Consider the following 20,160-nt stretch of genomic DNA (forward strand, 5'->3'; position numbering starts at 1 on the left):
AGGAGTCACATGCCTTTTTCTTTGGAAATGACCTTTTGGGAGCAAAAATACAAGTGTCCAATTTTAATAATTCTCAGGAAATAAATTTTTCAAAATAATACTGAAGTAGAGTTAATTTAGTGTTCTGTTCCTTTGGCTACATTTTCTCATTAGGTTGAAAGAGATTTTTGCCAGCGTTCTGTAAAGCTTGACCAACCTGGCAACAGTAAATATGAAAGGACACAGCTGTGGGCACAGCATGGACAGACCCATTAGTGAAATCTTGTAATTTGTTGGTTTCACTCATATTTCTAGTCTTCTGTACACTCTGCATTGCTGTTCGTTTCCATGGCAAAGCTTGGTTTTCCAATGCTTCATGACTGCTTATGTCGTTTTGTAGTTGGTGGACCTCGCCAGATATCTGCTTTGATACCAAGCCAGAAAAGAATGAGATGCTATTGGGTTGCTAGGAATCAATACAGCATCAATATGTTCATTTCATGTCTTCCTTAGCACCATCCATCTACCTCCGAATAGGCTGTAACCCATTTGGTCAAGTGTGAGCATTTTATGATGACATTTACTGGCTACGGAGATGGTTAGAAAACAATTGATTCCCAAATGTCAAGCCTGCTGTGCCGTGCTGCGCTGTCACAATTTCTTCTGTATGATAGTGTTTTACTTCAAGGCTACCAGCTCTGCTCATTATAATCTCACAGCCACAGTCAAAGGCAGTGAGTACACTTTCACAACGGGACTGTTCTCAGGTTTTTGTGAGGAGACATTCAGCGTACAACTTGACTGAACCTTGGTGCATCCGTGTTAAATGAATGACACACGGTTATCAACTCTGCACAGTGGCTAGAGCTTATTTACTGTAGAAGAGACGGGGGTGGGGGGGGGGGGGTCATCTATACTACAGAAAGAAAAACTGTATTACAGATACAGTGAGAGATTGATTTCTGTAAGACAAAGAACAGAGAGAAAGAGAATTGGCAAACATTTGCAGGGAATAATTGAGACGAGGAAGAAAGTGTAGGCTGATGAGACACAGTCACAGTCAAATAAAAGATGTGAGAAGGGAAATAAAGGACATAAAATCATCTTAAGGACAGTAAAGGACAGAAAACACAGCATTATGCACTGCCCTTGAAAAACACCCCTCCACACCCACACTTAGGAGCATGGACAGAATTTCAATCATATAACGTGGCGTGTGAGACATGCGTCTGTACCTCTGTCTGTGCTTTAGTGATGGTAGCAAAGGTTTTGATTCATTTAGAACTTGTGTTGGATGCAGATGCTCCATGTATTAGATTCAGTACACAAGTACACACAGTATACTGTCGCCTCACAACTGGGCACCCGGGGTCCTTTCTGTGTGGGGTCCCCATGTCTGCATCCAAAGACTTGCGGTCAGGCCAATTGGACATGCTAAATTGCCCCTAGGTGTGAATGTGTGTGTGGATGTATGTGACTGCGATGGACTGGTGACCTGTTCAGGGTGTATCTTGTCTTCCACCCAATGACTGCTGGGATAGGGCCCAGCCCCCCCCCTGTAACCCAGAAGGATAAGCGGCTTAGCAAATGTGCGTGTGTGTGTGTGTGTGTGTGTGTGTGTGTGTGTGTATTGCTAAAGCTCACTTTTTAAGATGCATTCTCAACAGCAGCTGAATGGCATGTTTAAACGAAAGCTGAAGTTTATTTTAGATCACAATTACAGTCAACCAGTTACGTAGGTTTGGACGTGGTCAGGGATGAAGCTTGACCGACTTTAACACAGGTGTAAATGGAATGTGTTTCTTGTAATCCTAATACAATCACATGAGCGGAAATGCATTTGTCAAGCAGCTGAGTAGCAGGTGAGAGAATAAACAATGAAATAAACGTTAGAGGACATGCGAGGCTGGAGTTCGCCACCAACCAACAGCCTTCATGCAGTCCAGGCTGATGAAAGTGCGCCAGCCAAGCTTGTCCACTTGCACTGCAATTAAGAAGAAAATAAATAAATAAAACAGAAATGACGTATGTGTTGACAGGGGAATACGGGGAAAATGCAATCAGATCTCATCTGGCCAAACCGGGGACATATTGTGGTGAAAGGGTAAGTGGAATGAGTCTGTTTGTGTTACTTTAACACAAAATGTGTTATAGCAAGTAGGTGTTTTAAGACTTTTTAGAGCCTTTTAGTGTGTATAAATGTACACAACAATTTTATGAAGGGCTCTATTCTATGCCCAGACATGAGTATTTAACATCCAAGAGTACGAACATATTTCGCTTTCAACCAAGCCATCAGTTCACCCTGACTATTTGACCCCTTAAAATTCCAGGTTTATTTCATAACAAGGCTTATTATTCACAAACTATATGGATTTTAGTGCGAATTAGCTGATTTATTCTTAGGTTGTAGAAGTGTGTAATAAAAATGCCAGCAGGCCCTGGACATTAAAGAGGCTAAACATTCCTACCGTTAACCTATGTGGCATCAAGCCATGTTTTGAAACTTTGAATCAGATGGGAACGAGTGGTTCATTTTCCCTAGAACATATGGAATGATTTGGCCTGAGCTTTTAACCTTTAGAAATCTGGAATTACTACTATCAGGATTGCACAGTTAATTGCATGGTGGCTAGAGCAGTTGGGTATCACAAATGATCCCTGTTTTTGACAGACAGGACTAGCAGTGATATCAAACTGTGACTGCTAAAGGATGTTATGCAATCCAAGAACAGAATGTATAGCTCTTAAGAAGCATGTGGAGTGTATTCGCTGAAATACGAGGCTCATGTAATGTGCTGCTGATTCTATAGCAGATAAGTGTCCCTGTTGCCCTGCAGTAGCTCTCTATGGTCAAATATATGTTGCCTGTGTCCTTGCGGCATGTAGGGCGATGCAGCGTTCCCTGAAACAGTCTGATAATTAATTCTGTGTTTTTTGAGTGTGGCAAGCAGCAAGTGTGAGGATTTTCTGTGCAGAGCAGTTTATGTAGTGCCACTTTCAGAGGTGATGGCAGAAAATAAGGAATTTCATGAAGGTGCAATGCATAGCAATTTTCAGTAATTAGCAGTACTTCTTTAGAGATGACCCCATGCTGCAAGTTCACATCACATGCTTATCTGTTCTGCTTCTATTATATACAAGCTGACAGGGATGTGATGTAACAGACATCTTGAGAATTGTCACGATTGGTCCCTCCCAGTCATCCATGTGCTCTTGTTTACTTTGCAGTCCTGTCCACGTTTGTTTTGTTTACCTCCCGGTCCTGCCCCCTTGTTTTCAGACTCTGCCCCTGATAGGAACCACCTGTGTTTGCCACCTGTGTCTTGTGAATCCTCGTTACCCCTGTTGTATTTAAGCCATGTGTGTTCCACTGTGAGTTTGCTGGTCTTTGTATTGTTTGATTCGTATTGGTTGGTCTTTGTATGCTTTGTGCTGAATGTATTGTTTGATATGTATTCTCCTGTAGTGTGTTTACAGTGTGTGTTTATTTAAGTCATGTCTGTCGCTCCTGCTGACTGATAAATCAATGTGATCGGTTATTAATCTCAGTGGTACTGAGCTCTGCTAAAGCCTGAGTAGACTGATAAATCAATGTGATCGGTTATTAATCTCAGCGTTACTGAGCTCTGCTAAAGCCTGAGTAGACTGATTAATCAATGTGATCGGTTATTAATCTCAGTGTTACTGAGCTCTGCTAAAGTCTGAGTAGACTGATAAATCAATGTGATCAGTTATTAATCTCAGTGTTACTGAGCTCTGCTAAAGCCTGAGTAGACTGATAAATCAATGTGATCAGTTATTAATCTCAGTGTTACTGAGCTCTGCTAAAGCCTGAGTAGACTGATTAATCAATGTGATCGGTTATTAATCTCAGCGTTACTGAGCTCTGCTAAAGCCTGAGTAGACTGATAAATCAATGTGATCGGTTATTAATCTCAGCGTTACTGAGCTCTGCTAAAGCCTGAGTAGAGTGATAAATCAATGTGATCAGTTATTAATCTCAGTGTTACTGAGCTCTGCTAAAGCCTGAGTAGACTGATAAATCAATGTGATCGGTTATTAATCTCAGTGTTACTGAGCTCTGCTAAAGCCTGAGTAGAGTGATAAATCAATGTGATCAGTTATTAATCTCAGTGGTACTGAGCTCTGTTAAAGCCTGAGTAGACTGATAAATCAATGTGATCAGTTATTAATCTCAGTGTTACTGAGCTCTGCTAAAGTCTGAGTAGACTGATAAATCAATGTGATCAGTTATTAATCTCAGTGTTACTGAGCTCTGCTAAAGCCTGAGTAGACTGATAAATCAATGTGATCGGTTATTAATCTCAGCGTTACTGAGCTCTGCTAAAGCCTGAGTAGACTGATAAATCAATGTGATCGGTTATTAATCTCAGCGGTACTGAGCTCTGCTAAAGCCTGAGTAGACTGATAAATCAATGTGATCGGTTATTAATCTCAGCGTTACTGAGCTCTGCTAAAGCCTGAGTAGACTGATAAATCAATGTGATCGGTTATTAATCTCAGCGTTACTGAGCTCTGCTAAAGCCTGAGTAGACTGATAAATCAATGTGATCAGTTATTAATCTCAGTGTTACTGAGCTCTGCTAAAGCCTGAGTAGACTGATAAATCAACATCATTATCAGTTATTAATCTCAGTGTTACTGAGCTCTGCTAAAGCCTGAGTAGACTGATAAATCAATGTGATCGGTTATTAATCTCAGCGTTACTGAGCTCTGCTAAAGCCTGAGTAGACTGATAAATCAATGTGATCGGTTATTAATCTCAGTGTTACTGGGCTCTGCTAAAGCCTGAGTAGACTGATAAATCAATGTGATCAGTTATTAATCTCAGTGTTACTGAGCTCTGCTAAAGCCTGAGTAGACTGATAAATCAATGTGATCGGTTATTAATCTCAGCGTTACTGAGCTCTGCTAAAGCCTGAGTAGACTGATAAATCAATGTGATCGGTTATTAATCTCAGTGTTACTGAGCTCTGCTAAAGCCTGAGTAGACTGATAAATCAATGTGATCAGTTATTAATCTCAGCGTTACTGAGCTCTGCTAAAGCCTGAGTAGACTGATAAATCAATGTGATCAGTTATTAATCTCAGCGTTACTGAGCTCTGCTAAAGCCTGAGTAGACTGATAAATCAATGTGATTGGTTATTAATCTCAGTGGTACTGAGCTCTGCTAAAGCCTGAGTAGACTGATAAATCAATGTGATCGGTTATTAATCTCAGTGTTACTGAGCTCTGCTAAAGCCTGAGTAGACTGATAAATCAATGTGATCAGTTATTAATCTCAGCGTTACTGAGCTCTGCTAAAGCCTGAGTAGACTGATAAATCAATGTGATCGGTTATTAATCTCAGTGTTACTGAGCTCTGCTAAAGTCTGAGTAGACTGATAAATCAATGTGATCAGTTATTAATCTCAGCGTTACTGAGCTCTGCTAAAGCCTGAGTAGACTGATAAATCAATGTGATCAGTTATTAATCTCAGTGTTACTGAGCTCTGCTAAAGCCTGAGTAGACTGATAAATCAATGTGATCAGTTAGTTATTAATCTCAGTGTTACTGAGCTCTGCTAAAGCCTGAGTAGACTGATAAATCAATGTGATCAGTTATTAATCTCAGTGTTACTGAGCTCTGCTAAAGCCTGAGTAGACTGATAAATCAATGTGATCAGTTAGTTATTAATCTCAGTGTTACTGAGCACCTATTAAAGGAATGATTGAACTAACAACCTTCTCAGTAGTGAAGAATGCAAGCCATAAATTTAGTGTTGGTGTTGTACTTGACTTCCGCCTGGTGGATTGTGGGAGCAGCAGTGGACTGAAGCCAGTGGTGAGAGAGAAAACAAAGTTATAATTTTTCATGAAATATATTAACAGAATAATAATTATATTAGGAAAACTGCCATCCAGTAAAAGCAAGGGACAGTGAATTTAGAAAAAAAAGGTTTTCCCTCTGCTTTGCCAAGATGTATTGTGAATATATTCTTAATTCTGAATTAATAGAAATTCAGAAATAAATAGAAGTCAGCCATTACTATATTTTCCCAACCCTGCTAGCTGCTGTCACTAAGACCAATAGGGTGCTGGTATGGATGCAGTAAGCAATGCACGTTTATTTATATAGCACATTTTAAATTCAATAGCAATTCAGCGGGCTTCTCAAAAATGAAATGAAAAAGAACATTGAAAGGAAAATACAAGACAAGGTGCTTAAAGCTGAAAAACAATAAAAATAAAATAGGTAATATCAGAGCTGGTGTGACACTTCTTTTGAGACCAAAAGACACACACACACACACACACACACACACACACACACACACACACACACAGCCACAAACACAGGATTCATAATTTTTTTTCATTGTCTCATGTTTATTATTTAAATAGATATGTTGGCAAAAGCTTTTATCTTAAATGAGACAGTCATGACAGTCAACATGCTACAAACTAATGCTCACCAAGTTAAGTTCCTGTCAACGTTTCTCGCTCTGATATGTCTTTATCCTTTTAAATGGCCTTTTCTAGCTTTTTCATTGTCTTCTCAGTTTCACTTATTTTTAGATCTTCTGCAAATCTGCAAATAGGGGTTGTACTACTTGAGGTAGGGGCTGCTTAATAAACCCCTAAATTACTACAGATATACACTTGGATGTAAAATTGATAGTTTATTTGAGCATAAATTTGCTTATTTATATGAGTTTATACATTAAATGACCCAGCCCAACAACCAGCAATTCTCCAGACCATCCCGGTTATCCTCGCTGGCATTGAGTTATAGTACTTAAGTCTTTTCTAGCACCCTAAGTGAGGAAGATTACCAGCTGTAATGCATCATTCAGTCCATTTAGCCTCCAGAGAGTTGACTAAAACTTGGATAACAGTTCTACTCAAGTCTCACTTAGACTTTTCCTTGCTCTACCAGTAATCAAGCTCTTCTGTATTTCAAGAGTCATAATTTTACTGCTCAAATGTAATTGCATAATACTGGAAATTAAAGCATTAAAAATGTTGAGTGTGATAGTTGTTCTACATTGTATTGTCATTCTCAGTGGTCAGTTATAATCTTAAGCTTTGGAAAGTCGTCTTTAACCTTTTACTTCGGATTTTCGTGCTCATGTGCATGTGTGCCAGGCTCTGTGTTCCTACTGGAAGCACAAGTAGGCCAGTGTATGCTCACCATTTCAGTATATAAGAACTATATTCTACCGCTACCATGATATAGAAATAATATATGTCCATTTCAGTGCATGCAGCAAACAGTTTACCTTCTGTTGTGACAGGCTTGCGTCGGCATTCCTGGACAACAATAATGTTTCGCGTAGTACGGACAGAAAGTTTATAATTCACACTTTCTGTTGAATTTCTCTGCTAGGTTCAATGAGAAATCATTTGTCAAAACGTATATGCTTTTGTTATCGCTACCAATAATCGCAACTTCTACAGGTTAAAAGAGTCAAATGTGTTGGAGACCATTCAAGCCTGCAGGTCAGCAGATTCCTTTAACTAGGACTCAGGACTATTGACCCTCTGCATCTCTAACACATCACAATTAAGCTGAGATTCACTGGCTGGAGAATATGTACACAACAAAATCCCTGCTGTTGAATTAACATCTGCAGACATAAATGAACACTGTAGGCATTAAATCAACTCTGGAGATCGTGCTTTTAACTAGTGCAATTATAGACACAGCGATGATGTGAAATGTATGATTTCAGCTGCTGGAAGAGCAGACTACCCTTACAGGATCTGGTGTCTGGAGTGCAGTGTATGTTGTTATGCATTCTGCCTGATTGTAGAGGGATTTGTGGCTAGGATGAGCAAACATCAGGCGTTACTGAAATCAGTGGAGCCAGTACAGCCCACTGTGGTCCGTACCCTACAGCTGTTGTTACAGGCCTGCATTATAAATAATGTCTTTATTCCACACCATATATTGCCACTGTCATGTCATGACTGTATTATTTTTCTACATATTTATTTATTTATTTTGTTTTATTTTATTTTATTTGGAAACACCAGCTGTCATTTACATTGTTTATTCGTTTAATGAATGTACCAATAGTAATGATCCATAATCACCTGGAATAAAAGTGTCATGATTGGCCCCTCCCAGTCCTGTCCACCTGTCCCTGTTGTGTTTTTGTTTTGGTTTTTAGCCCAGCCCCTTGTTTCGTGACTCCACCCCTGATTGTCTGCACCTGTGTATCCACCTGTCCCTCGTTTACCCTCATGTATTTAAGCCCTGTGTTTCCCCCCGTCTGGTTGCTGGTCTTTGTTTGAAGTGTTTGATGTTGTTTGGTGTTTGTTTCTTCCGGCCTCTGTTGTTTGGAAGTTTGTTTCCTGGATGTTTTGTTTGTTCTATGTTTAACTTTGTAGTGTTTGATTGTACCCTGTGTTCTGTTCGTCGTGTCTGTCCCGCACTCTCCCTGTGTTGGCTTAACGAACCTGGACTTTCTAGACTATGACCCTGGATTTGCCCTGAAAAAAAGCTTATCTCCGCATATGCCTTCCGCCTCCTCGCTCCCCGGTGTTACAAAAAGCTCTTTAAATTATAGTTAAAAGAATATTCCCTTCTATTCTCCAAAGCAATTATACATAAGTTGTTTGAAATGCTACTTTGTGAAAAAACACTACCAATTCAGATTTCTTTACAGTAGTGTTGACAAGAACCAGTGGTCACAATGTCTAGAACACAAATATATTTATTTATATTTTATATACTATTCAAAATGACCAGTGAACCTACATACTCAGAGTTTTTATATGTTATGATGATCATAGTAAACAAAACAATTGTTTTAGTATACCCACCTAGAGATGGAACTTGGTTTTCGGCTTAACTAGAATGATTTTTCCAACTTTTTACCATCCTTTTATAATTGCCTGCAGCTCAGAGACAGAGGCAGGATGAGCAGTGGCCCAGCTAATGAAATCTCAGTGTCATGCAATCAATGTCCACCATGCATCTTGGAATGCAAACGTGCCAGCTTTGCACCACGATCGGACTTTCTGAAGGGCCACTCGTTTCTCTCTTTCGCCTTGGCTTTTGGCTTCTCTCTTTTAAGTCATTGTTTATTTGAAAAATGTTTTTCCATCACATTTCACATTTTGGCTTTAGCGATATTCTAACTTTTCCACATAAAACTTTTAACGGTTAATGGACGCTTTTTTAGAATTTCTGGCTTTTTCCATTTTTAATTAAAAATTTTTTTTGCACATTTTGAAAATGTACAAAACATTTGTGGATGGAAAACGACTTTTGAGTCTCTTTAACTAAAAATGTGTATATACATCATATATGGTTTCACATTTGCTTTGTTGCCGTCTCGCAGGTGCTGTTACACACTGCAGGGTGTTTCTGGGAGGGCAGTCTCTTTTCACACATGCAGTGAATATGACAAATGTAAGAAATCAGATCAAGGGTATATATGCACTGAAAAACCAGATTACTGAGCTAAAATCCAGCTCTCTTTGTTGGATTTCTTCATCAGATTCCTCGGCCTTAATCCAAACTAAGACACTGGCATTTGCTGTTTACATGAACACGTCAATACAGATAAATGTAGGAATCTAATAAAGATCATATTATTGCTGTTCATGTAAACAAACTCAATGTCTCGGACATCAGCCAACATGTTTGTAACCGATTTTATGTATCGGCTTCCTGTGAGGTAAATTTCAAAGGCATGAAACACTTCTGGTTCCTATCACCATCACCATCAATGTGGTACATTTCTGGCAACTCACTATTATTTACGTTATTGTAAGTAATAGTGGGGTGATTTCACTTTATTGCATAAGCACATGTGTAGCAGTAAGCTTTCATATGTCATCACTATGTAGAACACCATACTAAAAACTCTTCAGAAAGGTTTTCAGCAGCCATTTGTTAAATTGCATGGCCAGCTGTAATGGACAATCTGCCTTTACCTGTGCAATCATGAGGCTGGTTACACAAACACATGCAAAAGCTCCTCTGAAAGTGCATCTTATTATCAGTTACTGGGGAAATTGCTCCATTTCTATGTATTGTATTTTTGTTGTGCTCCACTTGCTGGTGAAAGCGACAGGAAAAAAGCCCATCTATTGTGACCACCTACTCATACCATGTCTCTCATTTTGTTGAATCCACTCTGCAGGCTGTGATAGGCAGCCGGAAGACAGATAAACTCACCGCTTCGGAGACTGTAAAGAAATGAAAAAAGCCAGTTTTATCTTCTAGACATGAGAAAGAAAAGCTGGAGAAGTTGCAGAAAAAAGTCAGTTAAACAGTAATTCTCAGTGAGCTTCCCTGTCTGTGATGCTGTTTTATCCTCAATTCACTTTCATCCTATCAAATTTGTACGCTACTTAATTAGTTTTAAAAAAAACTGCCTTTAAAGGGGTATTTGAGAGATCCCGTTGAAGAACCATTTTTAGAACCTAAAGAACCATGTTTGAAATGAGATTTGTGAGTGTGAAGGTTCCTAGAACCTTACGTTTTGTGGAGGTTCTTTAAACTTTCACACTCACATATCTCACATATCTCATTTACATGAGAACCGTCTGTTCAACATTTACAGTTAAATTCAAACGTTGGACCAACTACTGTTCAGATCACATGTCATCGATGATCTATATGGAAATGAGTTAGTAAATCCACTGCAGGGGGAACAAACATAAATATGGTATTTTTCTGTAAATTGTAATGAGCATTTTCTATTTATTTATTTATTTATTTATTGAGTTTAACATGTTGGGAAAAAGGTAACATGACTATAGGGTACTGTTCAAGACATGTACATAAGCTTATCATGACAACTAACATTATCCTACATACATGTTTATAAATGTTCATTTTGATAGGCGTCATTTGACCACTTTAGCTAATTCGCAACTGATAAAGATTTCCACATATAATCTTTATAGCAAGTAAAACACCTATTGGGCATAAGCAAATGTAGGTGTCACGTAGCCGCGTGAACAGTCCCAGACAGAAAAGTGTGTGTGTGTGTGTGTGTAATATATATATATATATATATATATATATATATATATATATATATATATATATATATTAGTCCTGCAATGGACTGGTGACCAGGGTGTATCCAGCCTTCGGCCCACTGGGATAGGCTCCAGCACCCCCACGACCCACAAAGAGAACCAGCTTAGAAGATGTGTGTGTGTGTGTGTGTGTGTGTGTGTGTGTGTGTGTGTGTGTGTGTGTGTGTATATATATATATATATATAGATAGATAGATAGATAGATAGATAGATAGATAGATAGATAGATAGATAGATAGATAGATATCTATTCAGATTCAATTCAGAAAATAAACAGTAATTGAGCATTAAAATTTGCAGAAGCATGTTCTCTGTAAAGTATATGTACTTATTTTGCATACATCTACATTTAGGGAACCGATGAACAGGTGAACACGGGAAATCATGCTGTATGTCATGCTTGTCTCTATGGCAACGATGGGCCGAAAGTTCAGCGAAGCTCAGGTCATTCCTCTGAGTCAAGTCCGTCACTGATGATGTCATGTGTCAGCTGCAGCCGCCGGTTCTCCTTGTTTGATAAGATCACACAAGTGACTCTTAATTGCATTCAGCGTGCTAGCTTACATTTCAGTCTTAACAGAAGGATGACGTAATAAACACCTGATAGTGAAGATATCAGGGAATCTTAATGAAATTGGCTGGGGGGCAGCGCACCATTGATAAGATTAGGGAGATTTTAACTGACTAACTGAACGGTTACAGCTGATACCTTCTGTAATACGATGATCTTTGATCTAGGCCCAGGTTAGAGGGATGAGAAGAGCCTGTTGGCCTTTAGCGATCTGCACAGCAGATAAATGCCTGCCATGCTGCATTTCATTGGAAATACTTTTGCTATCTCTCACCTTTTCCTAGAAGGACTATGCAGGTTTACTGGTAAACCTCTCTACAGACTGGATCCGATCCTGCTGTGCACATAAAAGCCTGTGCTGTGCACATAAAAGTCTTCTGAAAACCCCTGAGAATGAGTCCCACTGGGAACTGCTTACAGTTGTTTGAAGCTGCTGATAGAGATGCAAATTGCATTAAATTGTGTTTGGAAAATGTCATCTCATTGACGGCAATGCTCGCAGACCCACAACGCAGCACTTGCATGACATGCAATTCGTTTTTCAACTCATGAAGAAGTTAAGATGAGCACAGATTGAGAGGTCATTCTTGGGTCACAGCTGTGGGTGTACTGCCAGCATTAAATATGCCAAGAAATGTCATGCAGATCCCTCTCTCTGACTTCTTCCTTCTTTTTCCCTGAGACAGGCATGAGTTACCTCACACATTCACTCAAGATGGGTTTAGCTTTTTGTTTACAACAAGAATGAGAAGACACAACGCCAGCAAATAACAGTTTATTCATAATTATTGTTTTAGATAATTGCCATATTCATGATCTGACAGTTTTCCTCAGTGAGGCTTAGAATTTGATGCTTAACACTACTCAGTAAAATATTCATCAAAGATGCATAAACAGTACAATTCACTACGGCTTTTCGTTTCTTGGGCTTTTGACGGAGATGTTTGTAGTGGCGTTGAGTGTCTGCTGCAGCATCACTAGGGATGAATAATGATTTAGGCAAGGCCTTTCATCCCTTTACAGCCCCTCCACGATGTCTTAGCTTGAATAGAAGCTCAACGTGCAATTTAGACAAACCCAGGCATTTAAAGGATGGCATGTACCATGAAAGGAGAGATATTAAATGAGAATGCAGCATTCCTGCAGACACGGTGAATTTGATTATTTTGTCATTATCTTTTGCCAAATAACTCTTACATAACTGACAGCTTTCAGAGATTAATTACAAAACATTGCTGCTTTTGCGTTTCCATGTGAAACTGACTGGCTCATTGACATTACCGATTACGTACGAAACCAGCTGCACCACTGACATTCCTGATTTGGCGAAGCACATTGTTCTGAACGGGCTTTGAATAGACATTTTCTCTGATGTTCCCCTCCTTCAAATTTCAAATTCACACAGCATCTTGTGACCTTTCAACTCACCATCCCATGTACTTCAGCTCTAATAGACTGAGATGTCACTCTGTAGTGGCAGGGTCAGTGGGAGTTTGCGTGTCTTGGCTGGGGTTCTTCTCCCTTTGACTCTCTGACACTATGTCCCCTGTTGCTCTGATGAAAGAGGGCAGCAACCCAGGACCATTCTGCAATGAAGTTACTTTATTTAACCTCTCCAATGATCTGTACGTTCCCACTAATGAGCGGAAGGGGTGTTCAAGTCACTCTCAGGTTGTGCGAAGAGAGAAGAACACATTAGCTGCTTATTACTACCACACATTAATCATAATCAGGAGACCTCCAACCCTCCCAATCCTCCCACCCCTCTAGAGGACCTTAAGCATTGGGTTTGCAGTTGAAAACAATTCATCAGACCGGCTTCAGTCTTCCTGCCGACTCTAATCTGAAGATTTTACTAAATGAGCCTGGTCTCAAACCTAGTTGAGATCAAAGCCAGAAGCAGCGGAGAAAGAAGCACAGAAGAGTGACCTTACACTGTGTTCGTAGCGGTAAGTAGAAGTGTAATTTGTTTATTTTTTGAACATCATCAAATGTGCTTGTGGTGACCTTGTTGGTCATTTCCAACATATCACAATAAGATGGGACAGAAAACAAAATAAGAGCTCCATACCCAAGAAGGCCAAGACTTTTTAGAACGTACAGAAAACAAAAAGATATGAAAAAAATGGTTTTGCCCTTTTGTAATGTATATCATACAGTGTCATATGCAACGCCATAGTACAACGTGATACAACCAACAAGCGTGAGCACAGAAGAACATCAGCAGATAAGAAAAATTCTGAAGAGCAGTGATGTCATATAAATACTTAGAACTGTTTAAGATCATATACAGCTTGATTTGACCAAACAATGCAAATACCTCTTCTCATTAATGGCATTCAGTGGTAAAGAGTGTCAGCAGCAATCCAGTGTGTTGATTCAAAAGCACATGTGTTGACGGACAGTTACGGTAATGAAGCCCTGTTCTGCCAGGGCTTTGCTTTCTCAAAAGGTGCTTGGCAATAGTCAGCAAAGCCCACATCTCATCTGTCTTTCAGTGACATCCCTCTGCAGAGCGTAAAGCTCCCCTACTCCCTAACCAGCAGTGTCCGTTTTGTTTAAGTCTCCTGGAGAGAAGCAGCGTTCAGCCACATAACTCATTTTACCTTTCCCCTTTTTTATCACATTTTCAAAAGGAAATGGCCTTTCATGTTTCATAGCCCTCTAGTCCCAAAGAGAAAAGCCATATGTGCAAACTCATCATAAATATGTCTCTTGATAAGTCAGAAGTGCCTGTGGCTGTAATTAAGATAAGCCTGTTTCCGCATATACAGTACAGTGCTGCCCAGTTTTAGGTGGGCGTTTTTGAAAGATCTTGCTACTGTAAGTACACACAGTCCACAGCAGCTGTCCTTACAGAGCCCAGAGCCTTATAAAATAAAACAGATTGTTATGAATATCTATGTAGTGGGAAGATTGTCAAGGCATAAATGCAGGGGGGGCAGTGGAGTCTGAGTAGTGCTGCCACAACGTGCACAAGAGACGTCTCTGTTTTCGTAAACATCCAATGGCTTTTTTGTCTGTCACCTGAACTCGGTGCTGTTGTGTCACTACGCTCCTCTAAAAAGACCTTTTCCAGGACTTGCAGAGGATCTTCTGGAACGCTCTGCGAAAATCCTGGTTAAAGATGGTGTAGATGACGGGGTTGAGGGAGCTGTTACAGTAGCCGATCCAAAAGAAGAACTTGAAGAGGGGCCTGGGGATCTCACAGGGCTTCCGGCAGATTCCATACAGACTGTAGCTGAAGAAGAAGGGGAACCAGCAGACCACGAACACGCCCATGACTACTGCCAGCACAAAGGTGAAGCGCTTCTCTCTCGCTTGCGAGATCTTCTTCCTGGACATGGTGTTCCTCCTCTTCCTCCTGGAGGAGAACAGGTCCAGGGACTTGCTGCTGGCGCGGGACTTGCGGCTGGAGTGCTTGGAGCTAGAACTGTTTTTGCGGCTGGCCCTGCGGTCTTTCCGGCTGGAGGTCGGCTCGTGGTGCGGCCGCTTGGCCTTCTCATCAGAAGAGCTGCTGTCGTCCAAGTCCACATCTGGATCCTCCTCTCCAGGCCTGGGCTCACCGGGACGCGGCGAGGTGCAGTGCCCGTTCTCCCGGCTCAAGTCGTCCTGGCTCAGGCCGTTCTCCAGGCGCGGTGCCTCAGCCCCGCCATCCGTGTCGTGCCGCTTCTCTGACATGCTCCGGGTGCGCGTCTTAGCCACCTGGTAGATCCGGACATAGACGAGGATCATGATGACGCAGGGGGCGAAGAAGGAGCCAAAGCTCGAGTACAGGATGTACCACGTGTGGTCGTTCAGCTCGCACTGGGGCTTCACGTTCACATTCTGGTCCTTCCGGTCCATAGAGATGAGCGGGGGGAAGGAGATCACGGCCGAGATCAGCCACACCACCACGATCATGCCCTTCAGTCGGCGAGGCGTCCGCTTCAGGTTGTACTCGACCGCCTGTGTCACGGACCAGTACCTGTCCAAGCTTATGGCGCACAGGTGCACAATGGATGACGTGCAGAAAAGAACGTCCAACGCCAAGTAGATATCGCACCAAACTTTCCCAAATAACCAGTAACCCATTAGTTCATTAGCTAAGGAGAAAGGCATTATCAGGGTGGCCACCAGGATGTCAGCACTGGCCAGGGACACAAGGAAAAGGTTCTGGGGTGGTTTGAGTGCTCTGCTCGTAAGAACGGCGATCACGACCAGCACATTCCCGACTATAGTAAACAAGATGAGAAAGCTTACCAGTCCTGCCAGTCCTATGATGGTGGGCATGGAGTACTCACTGGTGGAGTTCCCAAAGGAGCTGGAATTAAAACTGTCCACTTCTTCGGTTAAACTTAAGTTATCCATTTTGAAGAGCTCTTTGTTCGGAAACTCCTTTCTTGTAGCCTTTCTTTTTGAATGGCAGTGCAGGTTACATCTCTTCTTGATGGCTGTGGTGGCTTTTTGTGGTGGTTTTTCTCTCGTGTCCTCTCTTCTTTCGGCCAGACTCTTAGTGTCATCCACATCCACCTCTCTCGCTCTGAGAATTCCTTATTATCCAGACCAGATCGTCATCCAATCACGGGCAATCAGAGCGTCCTGACCCGTGGACGGTTCGACGTGACCGTCACCGTCATTCTTCACACCAGCCTGCTCTGTTCCCCACGCGATATTCATTCGTCTCTCTTTCTCTCTCCCTCCCTACATCCCTCCCTCCCGCTCTCTCCGTCTCTCTCGCTCTCTCGGACTCGTTGCCCACGTGCTGCCCACGTTAAGGCAGCCGAGCTCCGCCCCGCCTCTGGAAAACCAAAAGAAATGAATAAATAACGAAAGAAAGAAAGGCGGCTCTGACTCTGAGGCACTGGGGCGCTGAGCTCTTTGCCTACAAGACTTCTGAAACTCTGTTTACAGGGGAAAAATGTTTAAATGCTTTGTTTCCCACTAAAATGAAGGTGTTGCGAAGGTCCGCGCTGCGTCTCTGCCCCTCGCTGGATGTCACTATTGTAACTCGAAGAAGAGGCTGTATTTTTCCCACCCGTATTCCGTCATTGTGACCAACTTTGGTTTTTGTGTAGCGTTTATTAAACATAATTAATTTCAGTTCCCAACAGGGCAGGTGGGGATGTGTCATTGTCGGTGCTGGACGAAGTACACAAACCCTGTACTTGAGTTAAAGTCGAGACCCCCAAGGTAAAATATTCCTCCAGTAAAAGTAGAAGTTCCTCCCTTTAGACCTCCACTTGAGTAAAAGTACTAAAGTATTTACCTTCAAATGTACTTAAGTATAAAGTAAAAGTACTAAAAGAGTAATTCTGGCTCTGATGTCCTGTTATCATTTTTATAACCAGACTGGCTTCATGAACTCATTTCAGGTGAAAGTCCTCCAGCGTCTCTCTTGGTAAACCAGTCTTTTAATAGAACGTCATTAATTAGTGACGCTGACGTCTATTAAAATGATCAGAAGCACAAAACACTGAAGGTAAACAGTTTCCATCAGGGAGAACCGAGTGGCTCTGAAATCACTTTTTACACACAAGCAAAGTTTCAGTTTCAGATTTATTTACAACTTAGTTCCAAGTTTAAGTTGAATAAAAACTGGCTTTAAACTCAGGATCACAGATGAGCTCCTTTACTATGTTGATCTGTAGGCGTCTGTTCATAAACATAAACCAGCCCAAACTCATTTACTATAAAATGAAATGGTGTTTGTAGAAATTCAGCACAGTAACAAATTACATTCACTGAGTTACCGTCCACCACTGCTCATTGTACTGTAGTGTAAATAAATAAACTTCAAAGTGTGATATTTATTTCCCATTTCATATTTTTAGTAGCGCTTTATTGATCATACATATCAAGTATAATTTCTTGCAATGTGTACCAGGTATGAGCATGTATGACAATTTTATGGCCCTCGTTAAATAAATAAATGTATTTTTATATATATATATATATATATATATATATATATATATATATATATATATATATATATATATATATATATAAATACATACATTTACTTAACCCCCCCCCCCCCCCCCCCATTTTTACATAGTTTAATACCTTATAATACCTTACCGTATGTGTCAAACACGCAGACTTCGTCATATTTTATTGTGGGATCATTTGCTCTTGAGAATAAGAAAGCAAGAAAGCAAGCGAGAAAGAAAGTAAGGAAGAAAGAGAGAAAGAAAGCAAGGAAGAAAGAGAAAAAAAGAGAAGAAGAAAGAAAGAAGGAAAGAAAGAAAGAAAGAGAGAAAGAAAGGAAGAAAGAGACAAAAAAAGCAAGAAAGAAAGGAAGGAAGAAAGAGAGAAAGAAAGCAAGAAAGAAAGGAAGGAAGAAAGAGAGAAAGAAAGCAAGAAAGAAAGGAAGAAAGAGAGAAAGAAAGCAAGAAAGAAAGAAAGAAAGAGAAAGAAAGAAGGAAACAAAGAGAGAAAGAAAGGAAGAAAGAAAAAAAGAGAAAAAGAGAAAGAAAGAAAGAGAGAAAGAAAGGAAGAAAGAAAAAGAGAAAGAAAGAAGGAAAGAAAGAAAGAAAGAGAAAGAAAGGAAGAAAGAGACAAAGAAAGCAAGAAAGAAAGGAAGAAAGAAAGGAAGAGAAAGACAAAAAAAGAGAAAAAGAGAAAGAAAGAAGGAAAGAAAGAAAGAGAGAAAGAAAGCAAGAAAGAAAGAAAGAGAAAGACAAAAAAAGAGAAAAAGAGAAAGAAAGAAGGAAAGAAAGAAAGAAAGAAAGAGAAAGAAAGAAGGAAACAAAGAGAGAAAGAAAGGAAGAAAGAAAAAAAGAAAAAGAGAAATAAAGAAAGAGAGAAAGAAAGGAAGAAAGAGACAAAGAAAGCAAGAAAGAAAGGAAGAAAGAGAGAAAGAAAGAGAAAAAGAGAAAGAAAGAAGGAAAGAAAGAAAGAAAGAGAAAGACAAAAAAAGAGAAAGAAAGAAGGAAAGAAAGAGAGAAAGAGAAAGAAAGAAAGCAAGAAAGAGGGGAAAAGAGAGAAAGAAAGCAAGAAAGAGAGAAAGAGAGAAAAAAAGCAAGAAAGAGAGGAAGAAAGAGAGAAAGAGAGAAAGAAAGCAAGAGAGAAAGAAAGAAAGAGAAAGACAAAAAAAGAGAAAAAGAGAAAGCAAGAAGGAAAGAAAGAGAGAAAGAAAGAAAGAAAGTTAGAGAGAAAGAAAGCAAGAAAGAAAGAAAGAGAAAGACAAAAAAAGAGAAAAAGAGAAAGAAAGAAGGAAAGAGAGAAAGAGAGAAAGAAAGAAAGAGAGAAAGCAAGAAAGAGAGAAAGAGAAAGAAAGCAAGAAAGAGACAAAAGGGAAAGAAAGCCAGAAAGAGAGAAAGAGAAAGAAAGAAAGCAAGAAAGAGAGAAAGAAAGCAAGAAAGAAAGAGAGAAAGAAAGAAAGCAATAAAGAAAGAGAGAAAGAAAGAAAGAAAGCAAAAAAGAGAGAAAGCAAGAAAGAGAGAAAGAGAGAAAGAAAGAAAGAAAGAGAGAAAGAAAGAAAGAGAGAAAGCAAGAAAGAGAGAAAGAGAGAAAGAAAGCAAGAAAGAGAGAAAGCAAGAAAGAGAGAAAGAAGGGGAGAAAGAGAGAAAGAAAGCAAGAAAGAGAGAAAGGGAGAAAGAAAGCAAGCAAGAAAGAGAGAAAGAAAGAAAGAAAGCAAGAAAGAGAGAAAGAAAGAGAGAAAGAAAGCAAGAAAGAGATAAAGAGAGAAAGAAAGCAAGAAAGAAAGAAAGCAAGAAACAGAGAAAGAGAAAGAAAGAAAGCAAGAAAGGGAGAAAGAAAGCAAGAAAGGGAGAAAGAAAGAAAGAAAGCAAGAAAGAAAGAGAGAAAGAAAGAAAGAGAGAAAGCAAGAAAGAGAGAAAGAGAGAAAGAAAGCAAGTAAGAGAGAAAGAAAGCGAGAAAGAAAGAAAGGGAGAAAGAAAGCAAGCAAGAAAGAGAGAAAGAAAGAAAGAAAGCAAGAAAGAGAGAAAGAAAGAGAAAGAAAGCAAGAAAGAGATAAAGAGAGAAAGAAAGCAAGAAAGAAAGTAAGAAACAGAGAAAGAGAAAGAAAGAAAGCAAGAAAGGGAGAAAGAAAGAAAGAGAGAAAGAAAGAAAGAAAGCAAGAAAGAAAGAGAGAAAGAAAGAAAGAGAGAAAGAAAGAAAGAGAGAAAGAGAGAAAGAAAGCAAGAAAGAGAGAAAGAAAGCGAGAAAGAAAGAAAGGGAGAAAGAAAGCAAGCAAGAAAGAGAGAAAGAAAGAAAGAAAGCAAGAAAGAGAGAAAGAAAGCAAGAAAGAGAGAAAGAAAGAAAGAGAGAAAGAAAGAAAGAAAGCAAGAAAGAGAGAAAGCAAGAAAGAGAGAAAGAAAGAGAGAAAGAGAGAAAGAAAGAAAGAGAGAAAGAAAGCAAGAAAGAGAGAAAGAGAGAAAAAAAGCAAGAAAGAGAGGAAGAAAGAGAGAAAGAGAGAAAGAAAGCAAGAGAGAAAGAAAGAAAGAGAAAGACAAAAAAAGAGAAAAAGAGAAAGAAAGAAGGAAAGAAAGAGAGAAAGAAAGAAAGAAAGTTAGAGAGAAAGAGAGAGAAAGAGAAAGAAAGAAAGCAAGAA

The 20,160-nt window shown here is 39.9% G+C and overlaps 1 protein-coding gene across 1 annotated transcript; it reads right to left on the reverse strand.

The window, feature by feature from the left end:
- Window positions 1–12,387: 12,387 nt before the first annotated feature.
- On the reverse strand, window positions 12,388–16,297 carry adra2c (adrenoceptor alpha 2C). Its single transcript, XM_017710132.2, has one exon. It carries the CDS (start codon window positions 15,969–15,971, stop codon window positions 14,682–14,684), a length of 1,290 nt encoding a protein of 429 aa, XP_017565621.1. The 5' UTR covers window positions 15,972–16,297; the 3' UTR covers window positions 12,388–14,681.
- Between the last annotated feature and the right edge of the window lie 3,863 nt (window positions 16,298–20,160).

This window comes from Pygocentrus nattereri, chromosome 5, assembly GCF_015220715.1.
Source record: "Pygocentrus nattereri isolate fPygNat1 chromosome 5, fPygNat1.pri, whole genome shotgun sequence".
NCBI classification, from domain to species: Eukaryota; Metazoa; Chordata; class Actinopteri; order Characiformes; family Serrasalmidae; genus Pygocentrus; species Pygocentrus nattereri.

Excerpts from the sequence above, each read along its gene's own strand:
- adra2c (XM_017710132.2), bottom strand. The coding sequence starts at position 15,971 with ATGGATAACTTAAGTTTAACCGAAGAAGTGGACAGTTTTAATTCCAGC.